General features: G+C 37.1%; 2 protein-coding genes across 4 annotated transcripts; both read left to right on the top strand.

Moving 5' to 3' along the window:
- The first annotated feature begins 1,490 nt into the window (after positions 1 to 1,490).
- LOC110802162 (arginyl-tRNA--protein transferase 1) lies at positions 1,491 to 7,740 on the top strand. 2 transcript variants are annotated; one of them, XM_022007594.2, is made up of 6 exons: positions 1,491 to 1,976; positions 2,666 to 2,704; positions 4,641 to 4,791; positions 5,280 to 6,413; positions 6,785 to 7,100; positions 7,293 to 7,740. In XM_022007594.2, exons 1-6 carry the CDS (start codon positions 1,844 to 1,846, stop codon positions 7,407 to 7,409), a joined length of 1,890 nt encoding a protein of 629 aa, XP_021863286.1. In that variant the 5' UTR covers positions 1,491 to 1,843; the 3' UTR covers positions 7,410 to 7,740. The 2 variants fall into 2 exon arrangements, with proteins under 2 accessions (XP_021863286.1, XP_021863287.1); XM_022007595.2 differs by lacking the exon at positions 7,293 to 7,740 and having other exon boundaries at positions 1,496 to 1,976; positions 6,847 to 7,068.
- A 121-nt stretch (positions 7,741 to 7,861) lies between these two features.
- LOC110802160 (uncharacterized) lies at positions 7,862 to 12,346 on the top strand. 2 transcript variants are annotated; one of them, XM_056839693.1, is made up of 4 exons: positions 7,956 to 8,824; positions 9,064 to 9,215; positions 9,328 to 11,554; positions 11,928 to 12,346. In XM_056839693.1, exons 3-4 carry the CDS (start codon positions 9,331 to 9,333, stop codon positions 12,083 to 12,085), a joined length of 2,382 nt encoding a protein of 793 aa, XP_056695671.1. In that variant the 5' UTR covers positions 7,956 to 8,824; positions 9,064 to 9,215; positions 9,328 to 9,330; the 3' UTR covers positions 12,086 to 12,346. The 2 variants fall into 2 exon arrangements, with proteins under 2 accessions (XP_021863283.1, XP_056695671.1); XM_022007591.2 differs by lacking the exon at positions 7,956 to 8,824 and adding an exon at positions 7,862 to 7,949 and having other exon boundaries at positions 9,064 to 11,554.
- The last annotated feature ends 1,707 nt before the right edge of the window (positions 12,347 to 14,053 follow it).

Here is a 14,053-nt window from a genome sequence, read left to right as displayed (position 1 = left end):
AAAACCTCAGGGGCATTTCATGAAAAAACCGTAAAATATAATATAAAATATTTAAAAATTTAATTCTCTCCTATAATATGTTGTAAATATTACTGCATTGTGATATATTTAATTTTAGTTTCCAAAAAGGCCTTAAACAATTGTTTTTTAATATATATATTTTCTTTTTTACCATAGTTTTTAGAAAAAATAAAAAATATTTAGAAATAGGTCTACAACCGGTCTAAACCGGTCCGGTCCGGGTTTTGGACTGATTTTTCCGGTCCGGGTCCTGTATTCGGGTCTTGAATCATCAAAATTTATGTCTTCGGTCCGATCCGGTTCGGGTTTGGACCGATGAACACCCCTAGTGATGGATAGATTGAGGAAATAATGCAAAATTACTCAGATACTCTTATTATATAACTCATTTATGTTATTTATTAATGACATTTTGGATATTTTGCTCAATTTTCTAAATTCCCACCCCCACTCTTGGGAATAAAATAAACAAAAATGCACGGAATATTTTTCATTTTTACCAAACAAACATGGTAAATGAAATCAAGCCTAAACAAATACACTTTTATCGAATAGAGATTTCTCGGTTCGAGATTTTCAAGTTCAAAAAGTTAAGGGGCCGTTTGGTAGACACGGGGTAAAAGGAATGGAATCAAGAAAGGGTTTGGAATGGAATGGAATGTAAATCCCTTAGATTGCAAGAGTTGTTTGTTTGAACAAATCCAAGGAAACCCTAAAAAATTCACCACCAGTCCACCACCAGCCCACCACCCACACCAATCGCCGCCAACCAGTCCACCACCCCACCAATTGCCGCCAACCAGTCCACCAACCCCAGATCGACGACTCCCTCTCTCACCCGAACCAATCGCCGCTGACCCACCAACCCCAAACCCGCGACTCCCTCTCTCCCAAACCAGTCGCCGCCGACCAGTTCACCAACAGCAGACCGGCGACTCCTTCTCCCCCCGAACCAATCGTCGCCGACCCACCAACCCCAAACTCGCCGACCAGTCCACCAACACCAGACCCGCGACTCCCTCTCTCCCAACCAATCGACGCCACCCGTCCACCAGCCACTGGCCCGCGATTCCCTCTCGACTCCTCCTATTGCGAACGATGGGTGGTCAACGGTGGTTCGACGACGAGGGTAGGTTGACAGTTAGCGTGGCTCAGGTGGAGGGAGGTGGTGTTATGAGTTGGTCATGGTGGATGTGGTGGTGCGTTGAGGGTATATGGTGGCTTAGGGAAAGGGAATGCCAATACCTTAGGGGGGGTGGGGAATCAATATAGAGGGATTTGGGGGAATCAAGGGGTAAAGGGAATGATTGAAATAACATTACAAACAACAACAAAGGAAATCACTCCTTTTGATTCTCTTTCCCTTTCCTAAATACCCCCAACCAAACGCCCCCTAAATGAAATCAAGCCTGAGTCATATTATCGACTTATCTTGTGGGACATTTGTATGGAAGATCCTCTAATGAGTAACGCAAAAAGAGTAGTTAAGTTACAAGAGTGCTTCGTCTCAATCCTCCCCTCCTTTCAAACTCGTTTTCTTCTTTTAGCCCGCTTGACCAGCCAACAAGCTGATTTCTTTTTAAATTACAGACGTTCGACTTACAAAGACTTTCATTCCTCCATTTCCCCCTCGTAGTGACAACATCTGGATTCTTCCTTCTCCAAAGTAAGAGTTCAGAGTTTGACCGATTGAATCTGCAGACCACGAAAACACGAATCGACTTTTTCGATTTCTAGAATTCTATAATTTCTGATCTTCAATTGGTTGAATTCCGATTTCGTTGCCGAATTTCGAAGGTGTAATTGTCTTTGAAGTGTTCGAATGATGAAAAACGATGCCAGTAGCAGCAGTAGCGGCGGAGCAGCCGGTGGCGAAAGCGTTGTCGCTGATGTCGGAAGGCGTCGGTCCACTTGCGGTTACTGTAAATCCGGTCGTCGCTCCAGTACCACTCACGGTCAATCTTTACCCCTCTCTATACGGAGTATTTCTCTTATCAAATACAGTAGTGTTTAGCTGATTTTAATTGCCTGATCGTTGATTCTTTTAATCTGAAAACATCTACTGCATTTCTTTTTTCTTTTTTAATGTTGTTATCACTTATGTAATTCATGTTAGGAGGAAAAAAGGGGCAATTTGGCTTGAATCAGTGTTTATGTGTATATAATGTGATGATTGGTGATGTTTTATTCTTAGAATTCAAATTGGGGAATGTAATGATAAAACATCAATTAGTTATGTGTCATGTTGTATGTTTGGAATGAATCAAACTATGTAAGTGTTGGTAGTCTTAATTCGGGTTTGACATGTTTTTTTTCTTTTCTTGCGAGTACTCTTCGCAAACTCAAAGGGCTACTAATTTATTAGTGGTAGTGATAGCTTTGTTTGCTTCCTGGGTGATATATTGTGTTTTATCTGTTTATATTGTGGCAAAAATGATGTTGATGTTAACATTTCCTGCAAACATAGGGTATTGTCTTGAATGTTAAGATATGAGTGAGATTATTTGATTATTGAAGTTTCTTTTGGAAGCACGGAGTTTCCCGAAGTGTTTATGTAGTTCATATGGCCGTGCTTCTAACATTGATTCCTTTCTTTTCTACTTGACAAAGGGCTTTAAGCTTAAGCAATTATTCATTTGTGCAGGTTTATGGGCAAACAGCCTTACAGTTTATGATTATCAAGGTTGGTTTCTTTGGCATCTTGTCATATTAATACAATCATATCCTTGTCATAGTTACTACAAATGTATCTTGTTATAGAGAAATTTTCTAGTATAAGAGATTGATTATCTCCCGTTTGTTTATGTTATTATCATCTAGTATCATAGAGGTCTGTGAGGCTTTGACATGATTAAGGTGGTTCTTATTCCATGTATTTGTCTTAGCGCTGCAGCAAACAGCAGCGAGTATTAGGCAGTTGTTCCTGTTTCTTCCTCCATGTTCTTACTTGGTGGAGCAGTTTAGTTTAGCTTCTTCTTCACATTCTTACCTGGTACCCCTGAATCTGCCAAGTCAGCACTTCCCCTTTTTTCTTCAGCTTGAAGGTTAGATTTTCTTGTTGCTGTGTCAGCTTCCCAGCATATTCGCAATGAGGGCTCTTAACCAGCAAAGGGAAATAAAGGGGAGTACGGAAGGAATAGACTCCACTTCCTTGTTTCTTTCCTACTTTCCTACTCTTTGCTCTGCTGTGTATCATCGGACTTCATCCAAAAAGGATATCTAGAATATCTTTCCATTGTGTGTAGGGAAATCTACCTGACAAAGCCCAATTCACCACATGAAAGTCTTTCACTATCAATAGCTCCGTACCCAGACCTTCCTTTCCCAGGCCAAGTGGCTCAATGGACCTTTTTTGTGTGCTACATTTGGCAAGTTAACTAGCTCTACAAAACTAATTTGCCAAACAAAGCTAATTTAGAAAATGTGCAACAGTGGTGTAGGCACCTTATAGCTACTGGCTTAACATTTTTAATATTTGCAACCACGTCCCTTTCTTCAACTATTGGAGTTGCTAATATACTATGCTGGTTTAACACTTTGAAACTGGAGTTAATTTTCCTTGATTTTCATCCGAATTTTTTAAAAAAGCTGAAAATACAATCTGGTAACACTCGAAATAGGCTTAGTTGCTACTTACCTTCTTTAGGATTCTTGTCACAATGGTCTTATGAGCACTACGACCTTTTTTATCTCAAGGTCTTAATGTAGGAAGGAATATTAGAGGCACCTGCACAAGGCTTTGCAGGTTTTTGTCATTCAATGTCACCTGCAAGCATGGGTGAAGAGTGGCGATCGGTTAGTCTTTCTTCACAAGTTTTGAGTTGTTAAGGATTGAAGATGAAGTTCTGAAAAGAGTAAATATTTGTCAGTTGTATATAATTGTTCAACTAAGCTTCTACTACGGGAATTGGGGTTGAATGGTTGATCTTAACCCCCCTTGCCCCCTTATGAGTGTAAAATAAGTTGACCAGAGGATTGGTCTTGTGCAGTATTGGGTATCCAGACTTGAGATTTGAGTACAGTGACAATCAAATTGAAAAAGTACTTCCCTTCAGTAAAACCAAGAAGTAATAGGAGTTGGGCGCTAAACTAGTAGAGTTTGCAGCTGAAACCTTTTTTCATCCTGCATGATTACAGTTTCCCTCGTCCGATGTGTGTAGATTTCTGAAAACTTGAAAAGCAATTGAAGATCAAAGAAATTCCTACTGAGATTTATGTGCCGTTCTTGTAACGGAAGTTAAGCAGGGAAAAACCCAACTTACCTAGTTGCTTTTGTAAGCTTCCTGCATGGGGAAGTTGTAAAGTATTAAGAAAATTGACGGTTATGTAGAGAGAGGCCTTTATGAGTGTTTTGTTAACTGTGAAAATCAAAGCACTCCGTCTTAAGCTAAAATCTATGATGAATATCTATTAGCCTAAAGAGATAGATGAGCTCCACGTGTGGTGTTCAAATGTGTATCTGCTTCAGTGCATAACTTGGGGAAGTTCCCTTGTCGTTCTTCAATTGGCCTGTTAAATCAATAAATCATCATGCAAAAGCATTAAACATTTTCTCTTATTTGCTAGTGCTTTGGCTTTAGTTTGGCAATTACATTGGATGTCTGATGTTTTTCCCACAGATCTTCTGGACCGAGGCTGGAGAAGATCTGGTAGTTTTCTGTATAAACCTGAGATGGAAACGACATGCTGCCCTGCATATACCATAAGACTAAAAGCTGATAATTTTTCTCCTTCTAAAGAGCAACTTCGGGTGTCCAGACGAATGCAAAGGTATAATTACAGACTTTCTCAACTTATATTTAACTTTGGAGTTCACGTGAATGCAACCTTGATGATTTTCATCACTGTCATCAGCTTTTCTAGTTTAAGTTGCTTAGTATTTTACGTAGTTGATTTTAAATTTGAATGTTTTAATCTTAAATTTTATCATTTCCAAGCGAATATTAGAAAAGATTTTGCACAAGGAATTATGGGCTCTATATCGCATCAAGAGTCAAAATTTTATGTGGCTAGAGACTATCCTACCCGAGACACTTGATTTATAGTTAACCACTGTTTGTGTTTGGCATCTTTTTTCACTAAACCTTTCCCTTATGTGATTTCTTTTTTCTAACAAGTTGGTGAAACCTCGAAAGTGCCTTATAGAAGCACCCAACTATTCCCTTTTCTTCGCCTGATGATAACATTCTTCAACTTTTGTGCTGCGTAACCTGCGTTGCCTTGCTGTTCTGTTGATCATTTGTGTGATCAATGTGTAGGTACTTGGATGGCATATGGGATGGTAAAAAACAAGAACTTGCAGATAAATCAGGGGACTCACAAGTACTCCCTCATGGTGATGAATTGTCTGACTCATCGCGAATGGAATCTCTAGGAAAAAATGAACAGAATGCCAAGGAAGAAGAGTTGTTGGATTTTCTATCCAAACAAATAGATGTTGCCATCCAATCATTTGCTAAAAGTAAGGATTTACCATGTGATGTTCAATATCCTAAAGGTATAGTAAAAAAGGTTTCACTGTCCAAAAAGAGACGGTTAGTTGAAGGGTCAGAAGATCTGTTATATACAAGCAATATTTCATTTCAGTTAGTGGCTTTATTGAGACGGGCAAAGTCAGATGACAATGATGTCAGACTGTCAGGGACTAAGAAAAACAGTTTGGTTATAAAAGGTTCTTCATATGATTTATCTCCCAAACATATTTCAGAAGAGTTGGCAAATTCTTTGCGGCATCTTATAGATGTACCTGATTTATCAATAAAAGCCTGCAATGGACACTTAAATTTCTACTGTACAGTAAAGGAGGTCCATACTGTTAAAGACTCTCATGTAGCTGTTCCCAGAGAATCTTCGGTGCAAGAAAGTAAAGGACATGACATCATACCTAAAAAACCTCAGAGAAAGAAACGGAAACTGGAAATCATTTTAAATAGATCCAGTTTTGACCCGGAAGAGTTTGCGCTGTATAGAAAATATCAGACAAAAGTTCACGATGATGAACCTGGTGACATCACGCAGCAATCGTATCGGAGGTTTCTGGTTGATACGCCCTTGATATATGTTCCCCCAACTGGTGATGACACTGTTCCTTCTTGTGGGTTTGGCTCATTCCACCAACAGTATCGGATTGATGGGCGACTCATTGCAGTTGGGGTGATAGATATCCTTCCTAAGAGTTTGTCGAGCAAATATTTATTTTGGGATCCTGATTTTGCTTTTTTATCACTTGGTAAATACTCCGTCTTGCAAGAGATAAGTTGTGTAAAGGAAAACCAACGTCATTGTCCCTGCCTTCAGTATTATTATCTTGGCTATTATATTCACTCCTGCAGCAAAATGAGATACAAAGCAGCTTATCGGCCATCAGAACTTTTATGTCCTCTTCGTTACGAGTAAGTTATTTTCCTGAAAGTGATAAGTAGCATAAGTTCATGAATACAAAGAATCAAGTGATTTTTTTGAGGGAAAGAATCAAGTGATTTATACTTACTGAATCATGTGGCCCTTGTAGTTGAGCTATATTACCTTACCTTTCATAATCGATTAATCAGGTGCATGGTGCTTCCTTAGTGCTTGTCCGGCTGGGTTGTCAATATTTTTTTGAAGGGGTGTGGGTTGGGTGATAAGGTTTAGCATTAATAGCAATATCCCTGTCTGTTAATACTTGGACATGTCATCCTGCCTAGCTATGTCTATGATCTTGTGTAGAAAGTTGTGGTTGGAGTCTTTATCCCTTTCCGTAACAGAAGCTGATTTTTTGTAGGTGGGTTCATTTTGATGTTGCAAAACCATTGCTTGATAGAGCTCGGTATGCTGTGTTGTCAGATTATGCCAATATGCGAAACGGGGACTTGTTGTCAACCCAAGAACCTGGAAAGCTTTTGGATCAGCAGCATGATGACCTCGGTGATGAAGATTTGAATGATGCTTACGTAGGTGGGGATGAGAACATGAGTGATTCTGATTCATCAGAAGATGAACTGTTACCTGAAACCAATCATCTTGCCTCAGCTCCAACTGAGAATGGTGATGTTGGTTGCCTTTTGCTTGATTTGAGGGGATCTCGCCTAAGATACAAGGTATATAGATTATTTTTATAAAATGTTGCTTGTTTCTAAGCAAGGTTCAAAATCTTTAGTTAGCAGATTTTTTATTGAAAGTCACTCTACCCAAAAGCAGTGACTTCTTTTAGCTCTGTTTCAGTTTTAAAGATTAGTTGACATTGCTTTTGTTTTCTTTTTTGTTTTGTTTCCTTTTCTGATCGACTGAAGGAATTGCAACGAGTTATTAGCCCAGCTAAGCAAGTGCAACTGGAAAACCAATTGTTGAGTTACATGAAGGTCGTTGGCCCACATCTCTCAGAAAGAATGGTTTATTCGCTTGGTTAGTTTCGTTAATCTCTAACTATGGTTTGCAGCAAGGAGTTCCTGGTTTACATTGTTATGTGTGTGTGTGCGCTATGGCGACAGTATGCAATTGTTGAAACAATTGTTTAGAGTAGCTGCTAAGGGGTTGCTCTGTAGGATGGATCAAGTTTCTGTTTGCTTTCTTATCTTCTTTCTCTCTGGGGAATGTCCTTACTTGGAGTCCTTTGCTTTAGTGGGATTAATACATGATTGTTGTATTGTTACTCGGGAGTTCTTTCTAAGATTTGTGATAAACCATTATATACATGTTAAAAGTTCAAATTCCAAACTATCTATTTTTTTTGGTTTTGAACTTTTGGTTGTAAAGTAGAACTAGTTTTTCAATTTCTTGTTCTTTTTCAGTTTGGACATATAATTACTATAGTCCATAGTGACCTGTGTGATTGTGTCACTGCGTGTCTGGCAGCACCTACTTAGGTTCTCCCACTGTTTAGGGCTGATTCCAATTTCCGAGTAGCATGGTAGCAGGCTAGCAGCAGTGAACTCTTAGTTACGCAGCAGGTTAGCCGACCTGATTAAAACTTGGTCTTACCAATTCGCATGGTTTAAGCTGAGCTTGGTGCATAGACCATAGTGTTGATGTTACCTTTGCAAGTCTCATGTACCACACAAGATTCTCTTTTTCTCTAACGTTCCACTAAATCCAATCCTATCAATCTTCTCTGTCGTCCTCGGTCAAGTTTGCCGGTGATCACCTCTTCATCTTCATATACTCGTATAAATAAGACTTGATAGTACGGAATTTATTCTCAAAATGTTGACAATAATCCCAGAATTTATGAAAAAAGCGGTTAAAACTCAATTCGTGGATATGGACAATGATTTACTATGAGCATGATGAACTAAAAAGACATATATGCACATACAAAAACATACATTGCGACCAAAAAACATGCGATATATTATTTCACTTTTTTGTTATAAAAACTAATATTACTAGTCCGTATTTCATTTTTTTTAAGAAATAAATAAAAATAAGAAGGCTGAAAATCCAACCTATTAGTTAATCTATGCACTAGATGCATACGTTAGAAACACCAATAATCGATACATTCATATTCTTTTCATGTAAGGTAATGTTCTTTTAGCTATTTGCCTGTGTTCTTAAGGTGCATCATTGTCCACCTTCTAAATTGCGGATAAAATTTAAAAGAATATCTTTTTAAAATTACAAGTATATCTCCTTCTAATCCTTAAATAAATAAAAGGAAATTCCTTCAAAAAAATAAAAAAAATGGCTGTCATTCATTTCATAACTGCTAGATTCATTATAATCTCTCTTTTCCCCACTTGGGGATTTGGCAACTAATTTTCATTTTTTCTGAATCTAATTAGATCCTGCTTACATTATTTTTAATCTTTTATTTCTTCAACGAGTAAGTTTTTTTCCCTTTTGAATTCTGGCTAATAGTATATTATATTTTTCATCCGCTGAATTTCATTTTACAGAAAATATATGCGTTTATTGTTTAAAATCATTTTATTACATGAACATTGTTTATTGTTTAAAGTCGTCTTCATGCAAATTGCTATTGATCAATAGATATTATATAGTATATTTTCAACATAATAATATATATATTTTCTCCTGATTATCCACACATTTTGTTACAAGGTACATTATCTGAAGTTATCAAGACCAATTGCTAATTAAGCAGCAGACTTCATGGCGAATCTCAGCCTTGAAAGATCTACAACGGTGTATTGGTTCTCTTCGTGTAATGATGTGGTCTCTCGATCTTACAATTATCTGAAAGAATGAGTTAGGTTGGTATGTTCGTGGAGACTAGCCTATATCTCTTTTCTTGTTAAAATAAAAAAAATTAAAATCTGAAAAGATTCATAATTTATTTTTGTTGAATTTTGGTTTATTGGGAAGAAAATGGAGCAGTTTAGACAAATAGGAGAAGTACTAGGAAGCATGAAAGCCTTAATGATATTGGAAGACAATATTCAGATGAACAAAAGACAGTGCAGTTTGTTGTTTGACATGTTTAATTTAGCCTTTGAGACATTATCAGAAGAGATTAAGATGAACCTGAAATTAGAAGAGAAGAATACAAAATGGAAAGCATTAGAACAGCCATTAAAAGAGCTTCATAGAGTATTTAAAGAAGCAGAGTTTTATATAAAACAATGCATGGATTGTTCCAAGGATTGGTTGGTGAAAGCCATATACTTTCACAACAATCAAGATGGTGTTGAAACTCATATGCATAACTTGCTTTGCTACTTTGCAATCGTTATTGAAGCGATTGAAACAGCCGGGGAAATATCAGGTCTTGACTTAGAAGAGATGAAGAAGAAGCGGATCATGTTGTCTAACAAGTATGACATGACATGGAATGATCCTAAACTCTTTATGTGGAAATTTGGGAAGCAATATCTGATTTCACAGGATATTTTGCATAGGATGTGTAAGGTTTGGAAAGAGGATCAATGGCTTTTGCTGGAAATGATTAAGGAGAAGAAGTTGAGTAAACAAGAAAAACGGCTTAGTGACTTACTCATGAAGAAAATGAATGGGGAAGAATCACTCTTCCATAGTTCTGTTTTAACTGGAGCAAAGGATTATCAGGTGAGGAGGCGTTTAGGAGGGGGAATGCAGTATAAAGAGGTACAATGGTTAGGGGAGAGTTTTATTTTGAGACACTTTTTTGGTGAGCCTGCTTTATTGAATTCTGAGATTACTTCATTGCTCTCTCTTTCACACCCAAATGTCGCGCAGTATCTGTGTGGATTTCACGATGAGGAAAAAAGAGAGTATTTCCTTTTGATGGAGCTGATGAGTAAAGATCTAAACAGCTATATAAAAGAGGTTTGTAGTTCAAAAAGGCGGATTCCCTTCTCTTTCCCAGCTGCTGTTGATATCATGCTTCAAATCGCGAGAGGGATGGAGTATCTACACTCTAAGAAGATTTATCATGGAGATTTGAACCCTTCAAATGTTGTTATCAAACCTAGAAATTATTCATCATCTTCAGAAGGGAACAACAACTTTCTTGCGAAAATCTCTGGTTTTGGTTTGAAGGATGTTAAAACTGTGCCTTCTAGAGGCTCCCCATCACCAAACCAGAATGAAATATTCTCTTTTATTTGGCATGCACCTGAGGTGTTGACTGAACAAGAAAGACCAGGAAATAGTGAAAAACACAAGTACTCTGAGAAAGCTGATGTTTATAGTTTTGGGATGCTTTGTTTTGAGCTTTTGACAGGGAAAGTTCCTTTCGAAGATGGGCACCTTCAAGGTGATAAGATGAGTAGAAATATAAAGGCAGGGGAGAGGCCTTTGTTCCCTTTTGCTTTACCAAAGTATCTTGGAAACTTGACTAAAAGGTGTTGGCAAACAAATCCAACTCAAAGACCGGCTTTCTCATCAATATGTAGGATACTACGCTATATCAAGAGGATGATTGTGATGAACCCTCATCTTGCACAACCTGAAATCCCATCAATAGTTCAAGTAGATTTTTGTGATATAGAAGCAGGGTTTATGAAGAAGTTCCCATTAGAGGCTAGTGTAACATTAACTCCTGTTTCACAGATTCCATTTCAGTTGTTTTCTTACAGATTAGCAGAGAAAGAGAAGCTTAATGGAATAAGTAAAGACAAGAGTTGGGATTCACATAGTGAGGTGGTTATTTCGGCTCATATGTTGGATGATATGGCTAATATATTAGAGACCTCGTCTTCACCAGCTGACGACACACAGTCATTGTGTTTAGAGATTCCTGAGAAGAGACTGTCAATTCTGAGGAGGGTTAATGGTATAAACACAGACGAGCAATTCTTGCAAACACATGATACAACAAGGACTGTGAGTGTGGAAATCCCTGAAAAAAAAGTTCCATTGTTTAGGAAATCAAACAGTTTAGCAGCTGGTCACTCGTCTTTCCTAGTGAACCGTGCAAGATCAGTCTGCTCAGAAGTTCCTGAGAAGAAACGACCTTCTCCTTTGAAGAAAAGCAATACATCATCATCCCCTTGTTCTGAAACTCCTGCTGAAACAAGAACAGCTTGTAGTGAGACTTCTGAAAAGAAACTCCCTGATAAGAAGGTTCCACTTCTGAGGAAATCTAACAGTGTCAGAACAACCAAAGATACAGGTGAACACCGCGCAACTAAGCATGTTTTTGTATATTTACTGTCATATACTACCTCCATTTCAAAATGATCTTTACACATTCTATTTTAGTACGTTTCATGATATTCTTTACACTTTGCTTTATTCTATTTTTGGACATGAATTAGCTTATCCTTCTTACCCCATAATATTAACAATTTTGCACTCACTTTCTCTTTTCTTACAGTCATCCATCTTTTTACACATTTCTCTTACTTTATCCATATTTTATTATATTCAACCAACTTTTCTACTTTGTCTTAATATTTGTGCAAATAGTAACTGTAAAGATCTTTATGAAACAGAGGTTGTACAAACTTTTGGTTTATATACTGAATTGAATGGAACCATTGCAGGGAAAGCAAAAGGGAAAACGAATGGACCATCTTTCTTAAGTCCGTGTGGTATTAGTGCAAGGATAATCGCAGAGAGGCAGCGATCACAATCCACACCACAGAAGCCGTTTAGAAGTAAATACAAACAAGAAGGCCGTTCAACTCACTCGAGTTTTTAGTTCATCACAAGTCAGAACCACTGTTACTTGATTCGCTAGTATGAGACTGGGTACGGGTACGCAATTCGCTACCTAATTTGCTAAATTAGGCCAAAATTGTACTATTTTCATGTTATAATTCGTTTATTTGGTTCGCGGTTCGTGGGGGTGATTAGAGAATTAGGTAACACTGGTCAGAACCAACAATTACTATTTACTAATTTCAGCTCTTCATACATCTTGTACTATTATGTGGTAATCACTGCACAAATTACTTCTGAAGTCTGGTTGCGCTCGAATTTGCTTTCGGTCAGTTATCAATGGAATGATCTTTTTATCTGCAGTTACAGCATTACAGACTCCGTAATGCATTCGACATTTATAGTAACTTCACATGTACATGAATTCTTGTGGAAGAGGCAGGAAATTTTTACAGACTTGAAAATTATTTCTGTATGGATGTTATCTTTGCATGTTAAGAGACGTTTTGGACAAAAAAAATATTGCAAGTAGTATTAGACAACATTTCTGATTTTAATTTGCATGGTTTCTAGTTAAAGATCATACTTTGTGATCAAGAGGAAATTTAATGTTTTTACTTCTTTTAATTGACAAGAAATCTACTCGAATTATTTCTTTTAAATCTTAATACTCGCTCCTACCGATAATACTTGTTACGCTTTTTTTTTTCTTTTCATCTTTTTCGGAATAAGTGCTCCATAACAAATCGATAATCAAAGTATGTGACCTTGGAAAGTAAATGATTTTCTCATTTTTGAAAATTCGTATGCTGTTCCTTATCAAAAGTAAGACCTACTCCACAAGTAAAAGAAAGCAAGAAAATGCCAAGTTGTACCAACAAAGCAATGCTCTCATTGACTAATAATAGAATTATTAATCGTATCATCCTCATCACATAACATTAAATGGCTTTTCAACAACTACCCCAATTGTTTTCCCAAACAAACCATTTTTTATTCTGTTAATCTTTTGTCGATTGGTATTGAGAAGATATAAAAGTTGTAGGATCAAATGTATTTTATGTGAGAGTAAAGTTGTGATCCTCGTAATTATTTTTAATACGAATACAATTTTATAAAGACGAGTCAAGAAAAACAAACGGGACAAACAAAAAAAAGAATAGATCTTACATAGCTCAACTACGTACCCAAACTCAACTACCAAAACCACTAGAGAATACTTCAACTACCAGGGCAGGGCAATACATTTAACTGTTCTAGGCTAGGTTGGAATTAGCATATGAATGCAAATCATTCGGCCATCTTGTATTATAACTAGTCAACTAATCTCAACCATTCAAAATGTTTGGTTTAGACTTTAGAGTAGTGTTTGGTGGTTGATTTTTGTTGGCCCCCAATTTCTTGTACCAGAAAATTGAAATGCCAAAATTAATGTAACTAGGTTGATTGTGATCCATTAGCTAAATCTACTTTATTATAGTTTGGTAGAAGATTTGAAGGTTTTTAAATTATTTATTTGGCTTAGTAGCTAGGGGTGAGCAAAAAGTCAGGGTACTCTGAATCGGAACCGGAACCTGTTAGGAACCTTCGGTTTTTGCCGAAACATGTTGTGCAGGTTCCGGTTCCGTTTCTCAATTTTTTGAAACAGGTACCCTGTTGGGTACCCTGTACACACTAATTCTAACATGAAGTACCCAAAATAAAAGAACCGGGCAATATAAAAATGTCTCATATGCCCAAAATATAAAACAATTCGAGCTCTAATTTTTGGAAAATATAAATACAAAATTACAACTTAAGCCCAATCTATAAAAAAATCAAAGCCCAAACCATAAAGTATATAGTTTTTCAATAAAATATCAATAAGATATTAAAAAAAATATTAAAATAACAGGGTACCCTAAATCGGAACCTATTGCAACAGGTTCCGGTTCCAGTTCTCATTTTCAGGAACCTGTTACAACATGTTCCGATTCCGATTCCCATATTAAGGAACCTGTTTCAACAG

Source organism: Spinacia oleracea, chromosome 1, assembly GCF_020520425.1.
Source record: "Spinacia oleracea cultivar Varoflay chromosome 1, BTI_SOV_V1, whole genome shotgun sequence".
In the NCBI taxonomy this organism is placed as follows: Eukaryota; Viridiplantae; Streptophyta; class Magnoliopsida; order Caryophyllales; family Amaranthaceae; genus Spinacia; species Spinacia oleracea.
The sequence above is the reverse complement of the archived record's forward strand: the minus strand, read 5'-3'. Positions and strand labels throughout refer to the sequence as shown.

Excerpts from the sequence above, each read along its gene's own strand:
- LOC110802162 (XM_022007594.2), top strand. The coding sequence starts at position 1,844 with ATGATGAAAAACGATGCCAGTAGCAGCAGTAGCGGCGGAGCAGCCGGT. Across the intron at positions 2,705-4,640 it reads TACAGTTTATGATTATCAAG|ATCTTCTGGACCGAGGCTGG; the intron begins GTTGGTTTCTTT and ends TTTTTCCCACAG. Across the intron at positions 6,414-6,784 it reads TTATGTCCTCTTCGTTACGA|GTGGGTTCATTTTGATGTTG; the intron begins GTAAGTTATTTT and ends GATTTTTTGTAG.
- LOC110802160 (XM_022007591.2), top strand. The coding sequence starts at position 9,331 with ATGGAGCAGTTTAGACAAATAGGAGAAGTACTAGGAAGCATGAAAGCC. Across the intron at positions 11,555-11,927 it reads CAGAACAACCAAAGATACAG|GGAAAGCAAAAGGGAAAACG; the intron begins GTGAACACCGCG and ends GAACCATTGCAG.